The 22,774-nt window shown below is 42.9% G+C and overlaps 1 protein-coding gene across 1 annotated transcript in view; it reads right to left on the bottom strand.

The window, feature by feature from the left end:
• Positions 1–8,223: 8,223 nt before the first annotated feature.
• Positions 8,224–22,774, bottom strand: part of LOC138265430 (antihemorrhagic factor cHLP-B-like) — a 59,721-nt gene continuing 45,170 nt past the window's right edge. The window contains exon 7 of the mRNA XM_069213130.1: positions 8,224–9,529. Coding sequence (XP_069069231.1) covers positions 8,660–9,529 — 870 coding nt within the window. The 3' untranslated portion in view covers positions 8,224–8,659. The remainder of the gene's footprint in view (positions 9,530–22,774) is intronic.

A 22,774-nucleotide genomic window follows, 5' to 3' on the forward strand; every position in this document is an offset into this window, starting at 1 on the left:
TGTCGATGCTGTTGCTACGCCAATCTCAATCACTGCTGCACCACTTCCTTCTCTGTCTGGGGGCCACGCCCCTCCATGTCCTGAATCTGTGACTCAAGATCTGCTATGTCTTGCATTTTGCATCGATGTTCCCAGCGCATTAACTGATATCCACCCTGCAAAGGGCAGGCTTAAATGGCTTCCCAAAGTGCCACTGTAGATGGCACCGAGCCCTTGTTGAGGGCTAAGTATCCCTCAATGAAGTGTATAAGGTCTAGCCTAAATGTAGGATGTTGTAAAGTCCATGGTGACATACGCCAGTGAAAGGCTGCTTGCTGGGGCCCCAATCGGAGTCCTAGGACTGTTGGAGAATGGTACGACAATTCCCTAGCCAGGATGATAATGTCTGACACTCTGTGTATGTATGAGATGGGAATATGAAAACAGTCCAATCTAGAAAGGGAGCCAGGGGTTGAGGAAAAGCAATTCTAACCCGATTCAGCTGCGTGGGGGGCTCTCCACACATCCATCACTCCCAGGACAGACTCCATGGTGGCAAGTTTGGACATTCCTGTTCTGCTACACCACCAGGTGCGCGCCACCCCTCCACCTGTTGGTCCATAACATAATTCGAGTACCCGCCTATCACTGACAAGCCATCAGGGAGTTCTCCCCACAGACAAAAAAACTATCTACAAAGGTCTGTCCAAGGGGGGAGGGGTATACATAGAACAGCGTGTGATGACTTTGCCATATAGGGTGTCCGTGACTACCACAAATCTCCCCAGACGATCTGACTAGGACTTAACTAGTTTGAAGGGGACTCTTCTTTGTATCAGAATGCATGTGCCCCTGGGCCCTCTTGTGAATCCAGAGTGAAACACCTGGCCATATCTGTATTTGGCTAGACAGGGGACTTTATTGCCAAGGAGATGGGTCTCCTGTAACATCAGGATGTGTGCCCCCAATCTCTTAGCATACATCAGGACAACTCCACTTTAATTTTGTCAAGAATTCCTCTAACATTTCACGACAAGACACTGATGTGGCCTAGGGGGTTGTCAGTCTCAAGATACTGATAATGCTTTAGGGTGGATGTGGCTGTGTCGTTGGGTACCAGCATGAGTAGATGTGTGCAGTGGGTCAGTGCTTGCAAACATTGCATAACGAAAAACTTCCTCTAAACTTCCTCCCTCCCACATACGTCACTAAACAAGAAGTACCTATTGTGGACAGTGAAAACGTGAGAACCCAATGGGGGACCCCAGTAATCACGTCCATTGGATACCCATACCATATGAAGAGTGATTCACTAGAGACTAATCAACTACTGTTTCTAGAGTTGGCAGTCAGTCATATTATATTTCACACAGCAGAATATGAACTACCAAGTGTAGGTATGACTGCACTGTTAAAAAAATGAATTCATGAGATATCAGAAATAATATTTACAAACCCAAGTTGGGAAATTTTGGTGACAGCTGGCTTTAATGCCAATTTAATATATACACCGATGATGACCAGTTGATAGTGGGCAGTCCAACCCCAAGCGAGCCATCCTTAAAAGCTATTTGATTGTATTGGCATTGAGCTGGTTACTGGACTGGAACAACTGGGTTTGAGGGTGATTAATGGTAGATCCAAAGATGATAATCCTCCCAGGTTCACCTATTATGGTGTGATATCCGACCGATAACTGATTATACTATTGTGACCCTCCCATTATTAATGCAGTTAAAGTTTAAAACCAAAACCACAGTACAAAGTGACCATTCTTATCTACATCTAGAACTGATTGTTAATGCCGCCAGGCATCAGTCAGCAGCAGTGGACCTTGGAAGTCTCTGATCAATTATTTTGAAGAGTTTAAATTGGACACATTAATCTCTACTGAAATTGATTGCTAAGGCAAAAACATTGTAATCCAGTATAGTTTCACGTGTTTCTCCAATAGATGCCTGAAGGACTTTTTCAACAAGATTATTCTTGCTTGGTTGTACACTCACGCCCAGTCCGCGTCGAGCGACTCGGCGGTTGGGAGTTTGACAGGCAAAACCTTAAGTTTAAGAAAAGAGCTCTGGCAGGAAATCAGCCTTATGGGTAAGGGCCCTGCCATCCCTGGCCAAAACTTAATGCTACAATTTCTACATGGGGGAGTATAAACACCTAAAAAAGCAGTATAAAAACAGCTCTGGTTAGAGCGGAAAACGAGACTCAAAGAATTCTGGGCAAGGCTGCTTTATAACTCCAAACGCAATAATGCTAGTACCTTTTGGGCAATCGTCAATCACATTGGTCAGGGTGCAAGAATAATAAACTGTTTGAGTGTCACTGAGGAAGATTCGGTAGTTTGTTTGATGGAACCTTTTTTCAGACAAGAATGTTTCCTGGGGCAAGATTCACATGGAGTCGCTGGGGCGGATGAAGTAAATCCTTTGGGTTTCCCCAATTAACTATCAACGTATAATGGCGGCTGAAATAAATGTGATCAAGGAAGGGCGAAGTGACAGGGCACCTGGTCCCAAGGACATTGTACAGTCCATTTATAAGTCAGATCCAGACTACTGGTCCAGACCACTTGCAGCTCTATATAACGAGGCTGAGTTAACTGGTCTAATTCCCACGAATTGGAGAGGATCAATCATTAACCCGATATTTAAGGGCGGGGATCGAACGAACCCGGCAAATTACACTTATTTAATTCATTGACTCAGAAGCTAAGTATTACACCTCACTAATTCTTGACAATCTCTTAGAGTGGTCTAACGCCATGGACATAGTCACTTTAAATCAGAATGGGTTTCAGAAGGGTTATGGAACCATCATTAATATGCCAGCCTTAACAACTATTGCCGACATATGTAATCGCTAAAAGAAAAAATGTAAGCACTCAAAGAAAAAACTGGATACGGCATATCCAGTACATCTCAAGAGTTTTATTGATTTTATTTAAGAGCACCTTTTACCGGGTGGACAGGGCCCTCTTATGAGGTGAGTTAAGACGGAGGGGCCTCCACGAAAAAATCCTGCAAGCCATTGAGCAACTGTAGGCAAATACATGGATCCAAATCAAGCTGGCAGACGGGACGAGGCATTAAGGAAAATACCTACAAACATCGATCTTAAACAGGGGTGTGTCCTTGCCCTACACCTGTTTAATCTTTTAATGGCTGACTTGTCTCCTAGGCTAGATTATGTCAATTCACATCCACCAAAACTAGGTCCAAGATTCTTCACACAACTTTCATATGTGGATGATGTTGCCCTACCTAGCCACACAAGAGTTGGTCTCCAAAGATCAATTAATGACCTGGCTGATTTTGCTTTGGTTAACAAATTAGAAATAAATACTGTCAAGATGAAAACAAAGTTCAGTTGAAATTCCTTTGGACTTGCTCTCAATCTCAAGCTAGGAGAGGAAACATTAGAAGAAGTGAGCCATTATAAATACTTGAGTCTTTACGTCAATAAGAAACAGAATTTTCAGGCATATAATATATGGTGAAAAAAGCAAAAAATTGGCTTATGCCTTTTGCACAATTGCGAAGAAGCTTCATGGCCCATCATTTAAACCAATATGGCAATTATGGCTGCAATCTTTCTACCAACAGTGGCTTATGGGGGTGCTGGAATGTATGGGAAAGATCCCCCAGTTTTGGATCAACTACATACAAAAGTATACAAGCATGTTCTGGGGTTTCTGCAGAGCGCATCTTCTGCACAAGTTAGGTTAGAATTTGAGGTTTTAGTAAGAAAATACCTCACCAATAAAACATAGTATAAGATATGGATTAATCCACTCAGTCCATTAGTTAGCGCCTTATGTCACTCAATGTATAAAGACCCAAATTCAATTTACAGTACATATTTGGGATCTTCCCTGCAGGTAACACATACATCTGACTTAAAGAACTTACATTTATGGTATCCTCCCTTTTGCCGTGCCATCAACAGAATTGCCAAATTGCATTCTTGAATTGATGACAATTATAAATTTGCAGCTTGGTTGCATGCCTGGATGGTGATGCATAATTATAAGTTTTAAGTCAGCGACATATCTGAGCACGGCATATCCAGTACATCTCAAGTGCCAATTATTAGCCTTATGGGTAAGGGCCCTGCCACCCCTGGCCGATCAACCTGCATGGAGGTACCATGGTCCAAAATCATGCAGACTATGTGGTGCTGTGAAGGAAGACATTATACATTTGGTCTGCATTAGTCCGGCGCTGAGAGAGTCCTGAACCTTGCTGCTGACACCCGCCTTTAATGAACAGGGGATTCAATCCTGTCGGTCTGCCTTAATGAATGGTTTTGACTCAGGGCACCCAAATAAACTGTAAATTGCTGACATTTTTCTCACTGCATACTAAATTTCTCAAAACTCGCTTGGGTCTTTCCCAAAATGGGGATCCCTGAAAACGAATCCAATACTGCCTTTTCAACCTTCTTTATTGGTTATTGCCCTATCGATTTTAGACTTTGGTATGTTAAAGAATTTTAGAGTTTATTAATTATATGTTTAAAAGATTCATATTGTAAACATCATTTAGTGACCTCCTTTTATATGTGCATGTTATTGTGATGTGTTTTTTAATGATCTAATTTGCACTTTACTGAGTGTTGCAATAAGTGTTTAATTTCAGTGTTGTGGATGCCTCAACGTTTTTGTAGAAACAAGTAAGGATTAATCATCCAAAGTTCCCTAAATTTAAACACACCATAAATATGTTTTTATGAAAGTCAACTTATTTTTATGGGAGGCTACTCACTAAATGAGTTTTATGTGTATAGCACTAAGTTTGTAATTAAGGTGCTCGATTCATGTTTCATTCAGCAGTTATTTTACATGGAATGGTTTTAATTAACTACACATGTTAAAATAAATCAGTACCAAGTGTAGGTATGCAATGTCCTAGTGTCTCCCCAGGGCAGGAGCGGTGAGTAAAGGAGGACATCCCGTGAGCCTTCCCTGGCCCCACATCATGTAAAGAAGGTGTCCATGGGCCTCACAGCGCTCCAGGAAGCCCACAAATCTGAGGTTATTCTGGCGGGCTCTTCCTTCAGCATCCGTGACTTGGAGAGCCAGCTCTTTGGTCACTGCTTTGAGTTTTATCACCTTCTGCTGGAGAGTAGATACTGAGTCCTCCAGTACGACACAATAGTTTTGGCCTACGTTATTCACTTCACTCTGTTTCTGACACCTTGACCCTGCAACGCAACATCTAGGCCAACAGCCCCAATCTTAGCGTCTAGCATGTCGCATGATTGTGTTATGGTCACCAAGAGCATTGCATTATCCAGGGTTGAGGGTGACAGACCGGAGACCCCGGGGAACTGCACAGTACCCCCAGAGTGTGCATATTTGTCCATAGTGCCATGTTTCGCAGCAGATGAGTGTTTGTCTTAAGTCATGGAAGCTGTAGCTTTTTGGTATTGATGAGGCACACATCCCAGGTCTGGCACCTGGTTCGACACACCTGACCCCGGGGAGAACACAAGGGGTGGCACTAGCAGTCAACAGCTGGTGGGAGAGGCACTGCTACCACTGAGAAATAGGATTGCAGTCAATGATTATACCACATTTATCACCCAAGATGACAGCAGACATTGTGCCACAAGCTGCACCAGGACTTAGCCTGGCCACCTCCATAGCAGGTATGCTCACTGTAAGTGTGGCTCCCTGATGGAGGCCCACACGGGATATCCCCAAGAGGGAAGCATCTTTATCAGGGCAATAAATGTTGAAGTAGGAGAGAGATTGAAGCAGGCCGTCAGCACCACTCCTATTTGGCCATCCAATTTCGCCATCCATTACGAATCTGAAGACACAGGAAGATTGCTTGGGACCAGGCAAAGGTGTGCTCTCATGTGTCTACATCCAATAAGTGTTGTCACATGCCAATTTTTCCCTCCATCCCACCAGGGCATATATGTTGGCCTCGCTGCTGCTGTTCGGAAGGGGGAGGGGGAAAAAAGGCAGAGTGTGTAAGGCCGGTCAGGGCCAGCTGGATGGTCCGGCCCTTGAAAGGGCTGTTTGCCTCTGAAGGGCCCCTGTCACTGAATACATTTTCCATTTTGCCCAGCCCTGTTAGTTTAAATTTGGCCCCTCAATATGTTTGGACTGCCAGTGCTGTCATCCTCTGCAGCTGGCTGAGTGCAGTATAGTGTCATAGCCTCTGAAGGCCCAGGTGGCTCCTCAGCACCTGTGGCGCCGCACATGATCACCAGAAAATGGTCCTGTGTGAATCCAGCTGGGCAGCCCTCCAGACAGCCCAACGCCACACGCCCAGGAGCAGAGGGCAGATGTCACACAGTGCCATGCCCAGCCATCCAGGGCGGCACCGCCATCTTAAACAAGGCCGGCCTCTTCGGTTCCGATGATCTCCAAGCAGTGGGCAGCAGCATGGCTAATTTGACGACGCCTCTGTGTCTTGTCGGATCTTCCAATGTGTGGGGGTCTTCCCAGGGAGTGCTGATTGCACAGTTTGGGGAGGATTATGAAGGATAATACGCGGCCCCCAGGAGCTCTCCTAAAGTGCTGTCGCCATGTTCGGCAGTCAAGCCACGACCCCCCGGGGTACAGCCTTTTGGTCAATCTTTAGACTATCGCTGTTATGTCTCAGGGATAGATTCACTAGAATAAAAAATTTCAAGGCACTAGTTGTAGTTGGAGGCCAGGGTTTTTCACACAAGACTCTGCAGTCATATGGTAGATAGTAATTTCTTTATTTCATGCTAGATGCTTAGGTATGAGCCACAAACTCCCAATTGATGCTAATGTTCCATCCTTCCTCCAACTGTAATCAGCTGCCAGGCTTCACCCATCACATAGACACAAACATTTTGTGCTTTATCACATTCTCACAGATTCACCCTCAACATTCAACAGCATAAACACAGAACCCTTACATAACAGACACACAACAATCATTACATGACTCATATAAATGTATGTTACTATTTCTTATGAGCTGTATCTAGTCATGGTAAATGGAAATACTGTAAAACATTTTCTGTGGTTGGAACTTCAGCTTACAATGCATGATCGAGCATTAGGAAGGATTCCTGCAGACAATTGGCAGCAAGATATGAAAAATGATTCAGAGTTGGTGATACACAGTTTATGTGTTTTCCTGAACCTTTTCATGGCCACAGCAAACTGCTGGCACCATCATCAAGAATGAAGGCTCTACTTATCCTTTGGAAGCTTCTCAAATTTGCTTTGTCCAGAATGGATCTTAAAATGTATTCTTGCAATTTCATGAAATGTATGGGTATTGTAATGATTCGTCTTCTGTCAGTTTCCATTCAGTTTAATTAAACTATAATGGCTTTACGGTACAAAATTTAAGTTACTGCATTCACAAGCACCCTTTCAGTCCTAGTTAATTTATTTGTATGTGTATTTTATGGTGAGTATAACAAGGGAAAATCGTAGTCTCCCAAATATCCTTTCTTTCAGTTTATCCAGTGAATGAGTTTGATCTATGTCTGTTTCAGGTGCCTAGAGTCAACTCAATATTAGCATAGCACTATATAATTTATACAGTGTAACCCAACATTGTAATTGCTCCCAGTATTATGCAATTTAATTATTAACAATTCCCTTTGCAAATGAGCCATATTTTTCGTGTACATGTTCACTTGCACTGGGATGCATGTAGAATGGAAGCACTTTAAAAGGACATAGAGGCTCCTATTACAAGGTCAGGCCTTGCCAGTGCAAACAAGAGTCTGCAAAGGGATGGTAATTGTGAGTTGTGTGACAATTATCACACTCTGGCAGTTCTCACCTGATAGGCTGCAAGAGGTAAAACCTGACTAAATTTATATGGATAAAAGGCCTGGGGAAAAAAAGCAAAACTTGTAGAATTCAGAATGATGAATCCGATGGTGACTGTTGAGCCTCATGTTGAAAATTTGGAACAGGAGATATTTCTTACACAACACAGGAGTCAGTAACTGAACAATGATATGTGATCAAGAACCACTGATGCAATACTTTACCATTCCAACTCGAAAACCCTTTTTACACCCCTTCCTAGCTGAAATTTTGAAATAGTCACAATAGACATTTTACAAGTTGGGACATCTTTTCTGGCTCATACAATGGTTTTGTACATTGCAAAAAGTTATTTTGAGCTGATTAGACATCTGATCCTAAGAACCTCCATTAGACACTCCACTAGTAATGGTCATCAACATTTTATTAATCCAGTAAAACAAAACTCACACTCATGGTTTAAAAAAAGAGGTATTTAATATACTGTTACAATTGGTGGATTTTGTGGAACACATTATAAATATAATGTTGTTACCCTGTCAACATGTTTCGTCATGTTAAACATTAGTTGTGTTATCTCTCTGTGCCATTCTGGTTTTAACAAGTTGCTTAACTGACACAAACAACTCAAACATGGTTTTGTTCATCGGCTTTCAGAACCACATAAATCTCTTTTTGCAAGCCTAAGCATATGTCATCCCAAAAGCAAAGGTATCATGCTGAGATCTTTGGATTTTTTATTTTAAAATATTTTAGCACAATTCGTTTTTAGCATAACTGAGAAGATTGTTTTTGTCAAATTTTATATCGTAGAGTCTCAAATTATGAGACGATGCAAGGATGGATGAGCTATATTTGGGTGAGAAAATCTTCTTGTCAATATGAGCAATTAATTTACTTAGGACCTGGAGCTGCAGGACCTGGAAGGGGCACTTTATGATCATTTGACAACAATGAATCAATGAGAGATACATAATTCTTGGCTTCGCCAGGGCAGAGATTAGATTCTGCAGATTTTTCAGGAAAGGGAAGAATAGTCGGCTCACCAAATGGATTCTTTGGTACAGACGGCTTTGGTTTTGATTGTATTCCAGGTGTACCTGCTTTCTTGGGCAACCACGGAAGAGGCACAGGCCTGGCCTCACTTGCGTGTCCTGGTTGATCTGGGAAGACTGGCAATACAACAGGCTTTCCCGCATCTGAGGAATCAACCTTTCTGGATTTCTGGTCAGAACCAGAAGTGTCATCTATAGAGGGGAGAATTTTAACAACTCCAATAGTTTTAGGTGCTCCTGGGACTTTTTGAGCATCGGGCGATGAGTGGTGGTGATGCTCATGCTTATGCAGATGTTGGTGGTGATGCTCATTTTCATGATCATGTATGTGGTTGTGATGATGCTTGTGGTCATGGTGATGCGTGTGGTTGTGATCATGACCATGGTCAAGGCGTTCATGACTGTGATCATGATGATGTGTGTGGTTATGATCATGTTTGTGGTCATGATCATGATGTTCATGACTGTGATCATGGTGATGTGTATGGTTATGATCATGTTTGTGGTCATGATCAAGATGTTCATGACTGTGATCATGGTGATGTGTGTGGTTATGATCATGTTTGTGGTCATGGTGGTGATCATGCTCATGGACATGGTCATGGTCATGATGATGATTATGATGGTGATGTCCATGAGAGTCCTTATGATCATGATGATCTTGCTCTTCTTCAATCTCTTTGTGTTTTTGCTCTTCAATTACAGCAGCCTGAAATGAAACAATTAACATTTCAAACAAAATTAAACAAGTACTTCAGGACTTGTTGTTTCATAAATAATACAATAATGAACCTCAACAAATAAACAACTGAGTATTCATGCTTAGTTTTAGTAGCTGCATACTTGTCGCACCAGGTACACTGTTGAAGAATTGAAATTTTTTACGGTTTGGACAAGGGGACACAAAATAAAAAGGGGGCCCCAAAAAACGTTTAAAATCTAAATGTATTTCACATGGACTTTGGTACTGCATGTAGCAGCAAAACAGCTGAATGGATTGCAATAAAATTTCACAGCAATGTACAAAAGACTATGTAGATGATTAATTATGCTATTGCAAGAAATGTTATTAAGTGGTTATGAAGTCACAAGGCCCAACAACTTAGTGATGTCTTGTAGCACAATGCTACCAAAAGTAACAAGGAAGCCCACAGAATAAACTAGACTGCATACATAACGTTTCAGATTTACTGCATGAGCAAACTGAAATACCCATTTATGTTTACATGATAACGGAAAGCTATACACAAATACATAACGAACAGACTATTTCTTAATCTACAAAAGTTTTCTTTGCATGCTCTCTGGCTCAAAGAATAAAATTGGCCCACCAAGTCAAACAAAAGCCATCTTTTTTCTGCACTCGTGTGCAACCAAATGAAAAATTCCCCTCGCAATGTGCCATACAAACTACTCTTTGCAGGGCATGATAATTGTCCACTAGGAAAAAAAGAATAATCTCAATTTCTATTACAATAACAGTGATTGCCTTTTATTACGTTTGGCCTCAATAGGTAGCACAATCCTACTAAAAGTCCAGGGAAGCCCAAAAAATAAACTAGACTGCATATGTATAGTTTCAGATTTATTACATGAACAAATGAAAGACCTATTGATGGTCACATGCTAATGGAAACCTATAAACAAATTAAGGAATATAATACACCTTAATCTACCTAAATTTTCTTTGCATGCTCACTGGCTTACAAAATAAAACTGTGCCCAACAAGCCGAGCAAAACCCATCTTCCTTTTGTACTTCTGAGCAACAAAATGGAAAAGTGACCTAGTAGTGAGCTACGCAAACGACTCTATGGAGGGCATGATAATTGGACATTATGAAAAAAGAATAATTATCTTTATTTTTATAACAACAATGATTGGCTTTCATCACTTTGGTTTTTATATGTAGCACAATTCTACCAATAGAAACTAGACTACATATGTAAAGTGTCCGAATTAGTACATGAAAAACTAAAAGACACATTTATGGTCACATGGTTATATAAAACAATAAAACAAATACATGATAAAATAATAAGAAAAAAATAATGAAATCACATTCAATTTGTTTGCCACTCTGTAACTATAGTTAGTATTCTCAGAGATAGGAATTCCTTAGATATTAGCTCCATAATAATTTTCCACCTGTTGACGAATCACCACAATACTTTCCAGACCTATAGCATTTGCCACATTTTGAGATGCTGTAAATTTTTCTGGTGAATCTTTAAGGGAGTGGAAAAATAAAAAGGGGTCCCAGAACACGTTTTTCCACCAATGCATTTTCCATAGACTATTAACTACTGCGGTACATGGCTGAGAACCTATTTAAAAATATATTCAAAAAACAGTAAATTTTCCTGCCAATTACCACTTCAATAACCATGCCCGTCGCAAAAAACAGCCAGTACCCAATGATATACTGACTTGCCATCGCCATGTACCATGATATATTGCAAAGTTATCATGGTATACCATGATCCAAAATATAACTAAGAACTAGCTGTATTATGTGATTGTGTTACACTTGCGTCACGCATGGTGTCCCAAGGGCATTGCAATACTTGCGTCAAATTTAGAAGGTACCACAAGGCCAGCATGCTTGGCCCTGCGTTGATTTGTAAATCTGGAGAAACGCAAGTCAGCGCAATTCGCTGCTTAGCATTACTTTACACACCATAATCTACATTGCTGCAAATTTTTCACATACACCCATAGACGGTAAAGGAGAGGTGCAAAAGAAAAACAGGCTTTAAATCCAATGCATTTTCCATATACGTTTGTATTTCGCATAGCGAAACGGTTTGTCAGTTGTTTTTTTTTTTTTATTCTGCAGTATTTCATATTAGGGGGCACAAGTGAGTCTGCGGGGTATTGCTAGTACGAAGTAATTGTCAACTTAGTAATATCTTGCAACACAATACTGCTAAAAGTAGCAAGGAAGCCCATAAAATAAACTAGACTGTTCATGAAGTAAATTGGAAACTTTACATATGCAATTGAAAGACCCATTTATGGTCATATGCTAATGGAAACCTACAAACTAACTCACAGACTACATCTTAATCTACATACATTTCCTTTGCATTCTCTCTGCTCACAAAATAAAACTGTGCCCAACAAGCCGAACAAAAAACATCTTCCTTATTAACTCCTGTGCAACAGAATAGATCAATGACCTAGCAGTGAGCTACACAAACTACTATATGGAGGACATGATAATTGGAAATTAGGGAAAAAAAATTATCCTACTTTTTATATCAACAATAATTGGAGTGCATTCACTTTGGCTTCATATGTAGCTCAATCCTACTAAAAGTAACTAGAAAGCCCATACAATAAACTAAACTGCACATGTAAACTTTCAGAATTACTACACAAACGACTAAAAGACACATTTATGGTCACATGATTATATAAACTATAGATAAAAGAAAGAACTCACATTAAATCTGATTGGAATCTGTAGTTATAGTTAGTATTTCCAAAGATAGGAATACCTCGAATATTACTTCCTTAAAAGTTTCCACCAGTTTGATGAATCCCCACAAACCTTTCAAGACCTATAGAATTTTTGTGATGAATCATTAGTGGGGTAGAAAGATAAATGGGGGGTCCCAAAACACATTTTGCCACCAATGCTTTTCCTATATTTGACATAGCAGTGAAAACCGCTGAATTGATTTACATGAAATTTGGCTGAATTATACATTATGGCCAGAGATTATGCTTTTTCAGTACTGCAGTTAGGTTTGGTAAGTATTTTTTTTAAATTGCGGTACTTGACCGTAAACTTAGCTAAAATATATTTAAAAATATAAATACTTTTCCCTACCTATTGCCACTTTAATAAAGTGGTAGTAGGTAGAAACCAACTACTTACCTACTTACCAACTACTTAAGTATATCTAAGACCCTAACACTGAACACAGCCAAAGTGTACTAAACATTATGGCTGCCTTTTCATTCTCTAAAAACAGCCATTACCCAATTATATACTGGCTTGCCATCACCACATACCATAGTATAATACTAAGTTATCACAGTATAGCATGGCCCTAAATATAACTAAGGCTGAGCTGTATTATTGATTTGGGGTAGGCTTGTGTCACACAGGGTGTCACATGAGTGACACAATACTTAAGTCAGATTTATAAAGCAAGGCCAGGCAACCATGTGCAGCCCTGTGTTGAAATGTAAATCAGGAGAAACACAAGGAAGAGCAATTCACTGTTTTGCAATACTCTGCACACCATAATATACACTGCTGCTAAATTTCACATTCATCCAGATGCCATGCCACTGTGGCCACATGGCGCTACACTCAGCCGCTATCCACTGTACAAGACTCCACTCTACATGACTCTACTCTAAGCTTTTACACTGTATGCAATGCCACTCTATGCCACTAAACTCACACATTGTATGCACCTCCACTCTACACCACTTTAGCCTATGTCAATCCACTGTACGCCACTCCACTAGACGCTACTCCACTGGATGCTGTTCCACTCCACACCCTTCTACTGTATGCCACTCTACTATACTCTGTTCCACTGCATTCCAATCCACTCTACAGTACTCCACTGTATGCCACTCCACTGTTCTCTACCCCACCATATGCCACTCCAGTCTATGGCACTCCACTGTACGCCACTTCATTCTACGCTATTCAATTCTACGCCACTCCACTGAATGCCATTACCTTCTACTCTACGCCACTCTACTTCACTCAAGTCTACACTACTCCGTTATAAGCCACTCCACTGTATGCTACTCCACTATACACTATTACAATCTATGATACTCCATTGTACTACACCCGCCCTATGCCACTTAACCCTACACTATCTGTAAGCAACTCCATTTTACTCCTTTTCAGTCTGTGCGACTCCATTGTATGCCACTCTTCTATACACAACTCTAGTATATGCTACTCCACTTTATGCCTTTACACTGTATGCCTCTCCACTCCATTGTATGCTACTCCACTCTACGCCACTCCTGTGTATGACATGCCACTCTACACCACTCAATTCTATGCTATTACACTGGACACCACTTCACTGTACGTCACTCCACTATATGCTATTACACTCTACCCTATTCCAGTGTACTCCACTTCAGTCTACACCACTTCACTGGTCACCACTGCACTGAATGCTATGCCACTATTCACTATTCCAGTATACGCTGTTCTACTGTACACCACTAAATTCTACGTCATTCCACTGTGTGCCACTCCACCATACACTATTCCAATCTATGCTATTCCAGTGTACACCACTGCACTCTATGCCACTCCATTCTATGCTAGTCCATTGGATGCCACTCTACTCTATGCCACTCCACTAAATGCTATTTCACTCTACCTCACTTTACTCTACACCACTCCACTGTACTCCACTCTGTGCTATTCAACTGTACGCCGTTCCACTCTATACTATTAACCTGTATGCAACTTCAATCTTTGGCTTTCTCCTCTATGGTATTCCACTCTACCCCTCTCCACAGTGCACCACTCCACTATATGCTACTACACTCTACCCCACCCTGTAATATACCACTTCACTCCATGTCAATCCACTGTAAGCTACTACACTATACGCTATTACACTTTCCGCCACTCTACTGTATGTTGCTACATCATACGCTACTACACTCTACACCAATCCGCTGTATGCCTCTCCAGTGTACGCTTCTCAACTCTATGCTATTCCAATTTATACCACTCCACTGTTAGCTACTTCATTCTCTGCCACTGCAGTGCACTCTCATCCACTCTATATAACTCTACTCTACATAACTCTACTACACCCCATGCCACTGTACTTGACTCCACTCCACTCTATCCCCGTACATTCCACTGTCCAAATTTGCAAATTACACTATGCCCATAGCCACTATTGTACAGCATTCTACTCCACTCAACAACAGTTTCCAAAACTCTACTGTATGAGGCACCGTTTGAATTATAATAGTTTACTCCACTCTACACTGTACACCACTCTACTCTATGGTATTTCTCTCCATGCCACTCCACTCTACTACACTCCACTGTAGAGTATTTCACTCTACACTGTTCCACTGTATAATACTTCACTTTACGGTAATCTGCTCTACGCCGCTACAATGTACAATACTCCACTCTACGCTGTTCCATTGTATGATACTCTCCTCCACTCTATAAAAATCTATCATACTTCTTGGCAGTCTACATCATTCTACTCCACTTTATGCCTGTATACTCCACTGTCCAACTCTACACTCCACTCTATGACCATTCTCTCCAATGTACAACACTTTATTCAGTGTATCACTTTCTACACACCATTCTATACAACACAGTGCTCCACTCTACTTTATATCAGTTTTCTACCTAGGCAGCACAAGTACACTCCACTCCATACTACTCTACTCAATGACACACCAAAACACTCTATTGTACTTTACTCCACACTACGTTACACCATTCACCTTGTCTCTACACCACTGTATGACACTTTACCTCACTCTACGCTACTATAAAACAATCCACTCTACTTAGCTTCACTGTTTCACACACTACTGTAATCTAAGCAACTCCACTCGTCAACACTCTACTGCACTGTATGCCACACTCAAATATTTCACTCCTGTCTATCCACCTCATTTCACTGTACTATACTGTATGCCACTGTACATCACTCTACTACACTCTGCTCTATAGTACTATAGTCAACTATACAAGACTGCATGCAACCCTTTGTATTCCCTTGCACTCTACGTTGACATAGTACTCCACTCTACTCCACTACTACACTGTACACCACTCCATACCATTGCACTCTGTAACACTGTATACCAATCCATTCTATAACAGTGTACTTTACTCGACAATACTCCACTCTACAAAAAACAACTAGACTGTATGCCACTCTACTCTTCTTTAGTCTACATCACTTTCCAATACCATATGACACCCCACTCCACTCCACTGTACAACACGGTACTCCAGTTTATGACACTTTACTCAACTGTATGCTACACCAAACTAGTCTTCTGCACTCCATGCCACTATAGTCTACTACAGGCCACTCCACTCTACTACACTTTACTCTACCCTACAGTATCCCACTCCAGTGTGCACAGCTCCAAAATACTCCATTCTACTACACTTCATCCCACTCTACGCCACTGTACTCTTCTCTACGCCGCTCCACTGACCAACACTGTACTCCAATGTATGGAAATCCATTCTTCAACACTGTACTACACTCTATGGCACCCTAAGATGCTTTACTCCAATCTATGCCACAGTACTAGATTGTGTGACGCTGGACGACACACCCTTCAACTCCTCTCTACAATACACCACTCTACTATATGACACAGCACTCTTCTCTAAGACACTCTCCTCCATGGTATTCCACTTGATGACACCCTATAATACTCTACTTCACCCTACTCCACTCTAAAACTCTAATCGAATCTATGACAGTCTACGACATCCTACTCTAGTGTTCAACACGCCAATTCACTGTACAACTCGCTGCTCAAGTTTACGATTCTTCACTCCACTATATGAGACACCAAGGCATTCCACTATATAACACTTTACTACACTGTATGGCACACTACTCCACTCTATTCCAAGCTACAATACTCCACTCTATGACAATAGATTTCACAACACTCTCCTCCACTGTACTATATAACACTCCTCATAACAACTCTTTACTTATGACAGTGGACTTGTTGATTTGAAACACGTTTTTATTAAAAATTTAAAAACAAACATTGATTTTCAATGAAAATACAAAGGTTAAAGATTAAGTATAGTTAGAAAAACATACTTTCCCTATGCAAGCCAAGTTAAAGCTACAGATAATGTAAAAATTATTAAGTTATAGTTATAACTTTCATTTACAATTTATTCTTCAAATTAGTAGTGGAACTCGTTAGATACTCTTTTAAGCTCCCTGAGAAGAACCACCTCCTCTGGGCTTTTTTTCAATAGTATGCGGGGAACCGTGCTGCACTCCCACGTTCTGGGGAACACCACTTTCCCAGGGGAAAATCAGTAAATTATATAAGGGGGGGTCCTGTAGCCACCCACAGCCCTGGAGACCGCCGCCTCCCCAGGGCAAACATTCATTTACATGGGTTGCCGCATAGTGCCCCTGCAACTCCAGGGACTGCCCCCTCACCAGGGCAAACACTGATTCATATGGGGGCGTGGCCCCCCACCTACAGCTCCAAGGACTGCCAACTCCCAGGGGCAAACAATGATTTACAAGAGGGGGGAGTGGCCCCTGCAGCCCCGGGGACCGCCACCTCCCCATAGCTATTTATTTAAATTAAGGGGGGCTACGAGGCCTCCCCGCAGCCCCGGGGACCACCATCTCCTCGAGGCTAAAATAAAAGAATGAAGGGGGTCCATTGCGGACCCCAAGGACCACTACCTTCCTGGTCCAAATACAACATTGGCGGTGTTGCATGGCCTCTGGTGTGGAGCCATAGATGGTCCTGGAGACCGTCACCCCCTAGGTCGGCTCCTGCTGTGTCCTGGAGTGCCCACCCAGGGGCATAGCTGCTCTGACTTTTCAGGAACTTTGAGAGCTCCCACAAAGTCAGAGCAAACACTCCAGTTTCAACAAGTGAGAGCTGTCAATCCTTGCCTGGAGAGATGCAGGCATGGAAACAGTGAAAACAATTGCTCTCACAGAGATGGAGATGCATGTTTAGCACTCCCTGTCTATGACAGCAATGTCAGCTCCTGCAGGAGGCAGGGAGGTGGCTGGGACCTTGAGGGCCTTCAGGTCCCCAATGGTGCTGACTGGGAGCCCTGTGGGTCCCTCAAGTGACATGGCCAGGCCCCGGGGTATGGAGTCCCTGAGGTTGAGATCGGCGCACGGACACCTCCCTCCCCCCCAAAATTTTTTAACCCTGGGACCCGGGGATGGGGTCCTCAGGGCTGAGATTGGTCTAAGGAGCTCCCCCTCCTCCCAAAAAATATAAATTATAAGGCCAGGCCCCAGTGGTTAGAGTTCAAATCGGCAGGAGGCCTCATGGCCCCCTCTTCCATTTAATGAAGGCCGGGCCCCGGGGGATAGGGTCCCAGGGCCAAGATTGGCCCAGGGAGGCGGGCATTGCGCACCGCCCCTCTCAATTGTAGTGACAGCCGAACAATGGTTCCCCGGGGCTTAAATCGGCCTGGGGAGTGGGGCCGCGAGGGACCCCTTCCCCCACACTGGCCATTCACCTAATGAGGAAGCAGCTACCAACCAGAGGTAAGTGCTCCCCCTTACACCCACATAGACCCTCTCACACCCAGTCTCACACCCAGAAAGACACTACAGCCATTCTCACAACCAGTGACACCCTCTCACACCTATTCTCACATCCAGAGAGACAGACCCTATGGCCAACTCCCGCTGCACATGGTCAAAGGCCATGTGCAGCATGGGGTTCAGTGGTTAAGGGGGTTGGCTGCAGGGCCTGGCCGAAGGCCGGGCACAGCAGGGGTTGGATTAACATATAGTAATAAAATTATTTTACGTTAAATAAAACCGTAGAAATTCCCTGAAAAAAACTAAGGTTACAGGGACGTTACAGTTAGGAAATAGAATTTTAAAAATCTCAGAAATTCACTTAAGAAACCAAAGGTTACAGGGATGTTATAGTTAGGTTCTGAATTTACTCACACAAAACCAGAGAAATTCAGCAGTTATTGTTAGAGTTATTTCAAGTAGCTATAATTCGCGCCCTAAGGTAACTATAACTCGCATCCTCGTCATGCCATCCCAGATATTACAGCACTCATGACAACTTCTTTAACATTATTAAAAATATAAATGAAGCATTAGCATTCATACTAATTAAGAAATAACTGCATGTTCGGAGCGCGAGTTAAAGTGAATATTAGTGAACATATATATAAGTAATATATATTATTATGTATATATATATATCTCAAAGATACCGTTAACACATGTATGGTTATGGTTGACTCTAACATTTCACTGAAAATACATTTTTGACAAACCTATTGACAAATCTGCATGTATTATACAGCTGTATTCGCCACTGTGTAGTTCTAGTTAGGTCAGACTTTCAATAGAAAGTGCATTGTTTGTTTTGTTAATAACTGCGTTATTTGACAAATCTTCACAGACTTTAAAAAGAAAATATTCATCTACCTCAGCTACTTCCTGCAAGGCGGAATGGTCTGTCAAGTGATGGCTGAGAGAAAAGGGGTCCCTAAACCCAAACTCCTCATGTAATTTCCATAAGGTTTTTTTTAACAGTGCCATAGTGAAAACAGAATAACACAAAATTTGGCAAAAAGTAAGATCTTTACTCACAATCCAAGCTTTTTGTGATTTGCTGCAACTCTTTTCAGCCATTTTTTAGAAATTAAGGAAAAAAATAGAGATACCCTGTGCCGCTTTATTCCTGTGGAGGTACTGTAATTAAAAAAAGAAAGGCATACTGATTGGCTGGTCCTGCGAGACTGAGATCGGACCCGCAGAGCACTGATTGGCTGGTCGAAAAATGAGGAGGAATGTTCGTCTGTCATTACAGGACTCGGGACTCAGTCCTCGAGTCCTAAAAAATATTTGAAAACGATGTAAGGGGGCAGTGTACCCTCAACCCCTAGCCTCTGTATAAGAATTCCAAAGGGACCCCCATTGGAGCCAAAACTTAAAAACAAAATGTCTTGGATCACTGCAGTCTCGAGGTACTCTAGCAGGAGCCAGCACCACAGGAGTATTGCAGAACCAGTAGAAAGAAAGGCTAAAATGGGGTAAGGATCTTTGGGGCACAGCTGTCCCCAGACTACACCCACATGTTGGGAGCCAGGAGTACATGTTTTGATTGGGCGGAAGTTGTGTGCTTCTACAAAAGTATTTCTTTACCTCCAGAAAGCTCTGATCATTTTTTTTTTATCCAGTTGTTCGAGGGTTGGACTTTCAAGGGCACATGACACTATTCTCCTGTTAAAGAGTCTTAAATAATTACATTATGCATGTTTTTTCCTCTGGCAGCAAAACAGATGGGAGGAGAGCAGTCATTAACCTACATGGATGTTTAGGTCTGGCTTGGCAGTGCAATTCTCACCTGTCACCTGATCATTTAACCTACACCACTTGCTGGAGGATGACTGCTTGCAAGGGATTATGGTGGTCATTATGACCCTGGCGGTATTATAACCGCAGGGCCAAAACGACAGGAGCACCGCCAACAGGCTGGCGGTGCCTTCTGGCGTATTGTGACCGCGGCGGTAGCGCCGCGGTCGCACTGCCGGGGCCGGCGGTTTACCGCCACAATGGCCCCGGCAGATGTAATCCGCCAGTGCAGCGCTGCTTGCAGCGCTGCCCAGGGGATTACCAGTCCCCGACCGCCAGCCTTTTTCTGGCGGTCTGAACCGCCAGGAAAAGGCTGGCAGTACGGGGAGTCGTGGGGCCCCTGGGGGCCCCTGCACTGCCCATGCTGCTGGCATGGGCAGTGCAGGGGCCCCCTGAGAGGGCCTCATGCGGCTTTTCACTGTCTGCTGTGCAGACAGTGAAAAGCGCGATGGGTGCAACTGCACCCGTCGCACGGCCGCAACACCGCCGGCTCCATTTGGAGCCGGCTCCTATGGTGCGGCCGTGATCCCCGCTGGGCCAGCGGGCGGAAACCAGGTTTCCGCCCGCCGGCCCAGCGGGGATCTCCAAATGGCCGCGGCGGGGGTGCGGCCGCATTGGCACGCATGGCGGTCAGATCTTGGCGGGCGGCTGATGCCGTCCGCCAATGTCGTAATGACCCCCTATATGTAACTGACAATATAATTTGCACTGCTATGAAGCACAGCTTATGACTTCCCCCAACACATCACTGATGACATCTGGAAGCTATGGCTGTCCAAGTTATCCTTAGCTGAGTTATGTATAACTGGTGACTTTCAGTGTTTTTGGGTGGGGGGGTTGAACTGTACTTTTTATTACTTTTACTATTAAAAGTCCTATGTTTTGCTCCACTATAACTTTTGCTTTTTTCACATCATGCTTGTCTTAACTTCTAAGGAAAAATAAATATTTTCTCTTTAGGTGTCACTCATGAGTGCAGAAAGGACACCTTCATATACGTGACTTGCATGTTTCTTGCTTTTTGACTAGCATCTATACCACGCATCTCAAATTTTATTGTGCAAGTGCTTCCTTTACTGCCTGAAAACTGGAATTGCTATGGTCCTATCTGATACTTATTTCTCAGGTGCATTGTCTGTGCTGTCTTCCATTAAAACAGAGAACATCCAGAATGCTTGGCCTTCGGCACTAAACACCCAACAGACCTAAGTCTGAGACACCAGCAGACAGAGGAGATTCCAAAAGAAAAGTGAAATAAGAGTGCACAGGGATCAACATACAATGCTGACATTGAGATGAAGTGGGAGAGCAACTTTGGAAAAATTGGAGCTGACGAGTGGGGGAGGGGGGCATGTAGGTCACTATCTGGGCTGGGTTCAGGCTGGTACAGCTGAAGCAGTTGCACAGGGAGTACTTCACTTGTACCCCGTTACACACAGTGGACAAAACAGACACTGATTAGTGCCACATGAGATATGGATACCAGGGTATCTTGCTGCACACCAATTGGGAGTGTCTGAGTGTGAGGGGATTCTGGTTGAGTATAACTCTCACTGATTACAGGGGACCCTGGTTGGTTTTCCTGGGTATTTGATGTGATGTGACCCTCAACAAGTACATGCTTCTCTTCAGCAACATGACACTGTCCAGAAATGCTTTGGGCCTGATTTACAAATTGGTGGATGAGTTCCACCATCACAGTAGTGATGGATATCCCGTCCGCCGAAATCTAAGTCCCATAGAATGTAATGAGATTTAGATTTTGGCAGATGGGAAATTCATCACCATTGTGATGGCATAACCCATCCACCAGTACCTAAATCAGGCACTAGTTGGGTCTGCTAGTTGGGTAGGATGGAGGACCCGTCAGTGAGGGAATGGGTAGCTATGGAGTGTAATAAGCAGGCAGAAGAACTATTCTAGCGGGCAAGTGGTTGGTCCCAGAAGTTTGCTAGGATTTGGCACAGCTACAATAATATTTTTTTTTTTTAAATCCGGTCCCAGCGTCCATGCCGGTTGCCTTGGTGCTCCTCGTTCTCCCGTCAATCACTGGGTTACAAAAGCACAGGCTCCCAATTCAGACTCTGCTCTTGTGCTATACCAGGCATGAGACCAGTGCTGGGATTGGCCTGAGCGGGCTAGTCTGGCTCTCGCTCAGGCACAGGGAGTCTGTGCCATTTCTCCAACCCAGCTGTGTAACACAGCTGGGTTGGAGTAATGTATGTCCCCATGTTGGTTTGGCTATCCTAAGATGAACGGCCAAACGGACGTATGCACTTTACAGTGCTTACCACTCCTCCACCCTATCACCTGGCTGTAGGAGGCTGGACTGGCTTGTAGTGAGTACCAAGGGGTACTTGCACCTTGCACCAGGCCCAGTTATCCCTTATTAGTGTATAGGGTGTCTAGCAGCTTAGGCTGATAGATAATGGTAGCTTAGCAGAGCAGCTTAGGCTGAACTAGGAGACGTGTGAAGCTACTACAGTACCACTTAGTGTCATATGCACAATATCATAAGAAAACACAATACACAGTTATACTAAAAATAAAGGTACTTTATTTTTATGACAATATGCCAAAGTATCTTAGAGTGTACCCTCAGTGAGAGGATAGGAAATATACACAAGATATATATACACAATAGCAAAAATATGCAGTATAGTCTTAGAAAACAGTGCAAACAATGTATAATTACAATAGGATGCAATGGGGAAACATAGGGATAGGGGCAACACAAACCATATACTCCAAAAGTGGAATGTGAACCACGAATGGACCCCAAACCTATGTGACCTTGTAGAGGGTCGCTGGGACTATTAGAAAATAGTGAGAGTTAGAAAA

The sequence above is a fragment of the Pleurodeles waltl genome, chromosome 11 (assembly GCF_031143425.1).
Source record: "Pleurodeles waltl isolate 20211129_DDA chromosome 11, aPleWal1.hap1.20221129, whole genome shotgun sequence".
Lineage (NCBI taxonomy): Eukaryota > Metazoa > Chordata > Amphibia > Caudata > Salamandridae > Pleurodeles > Pleurodeles waltl.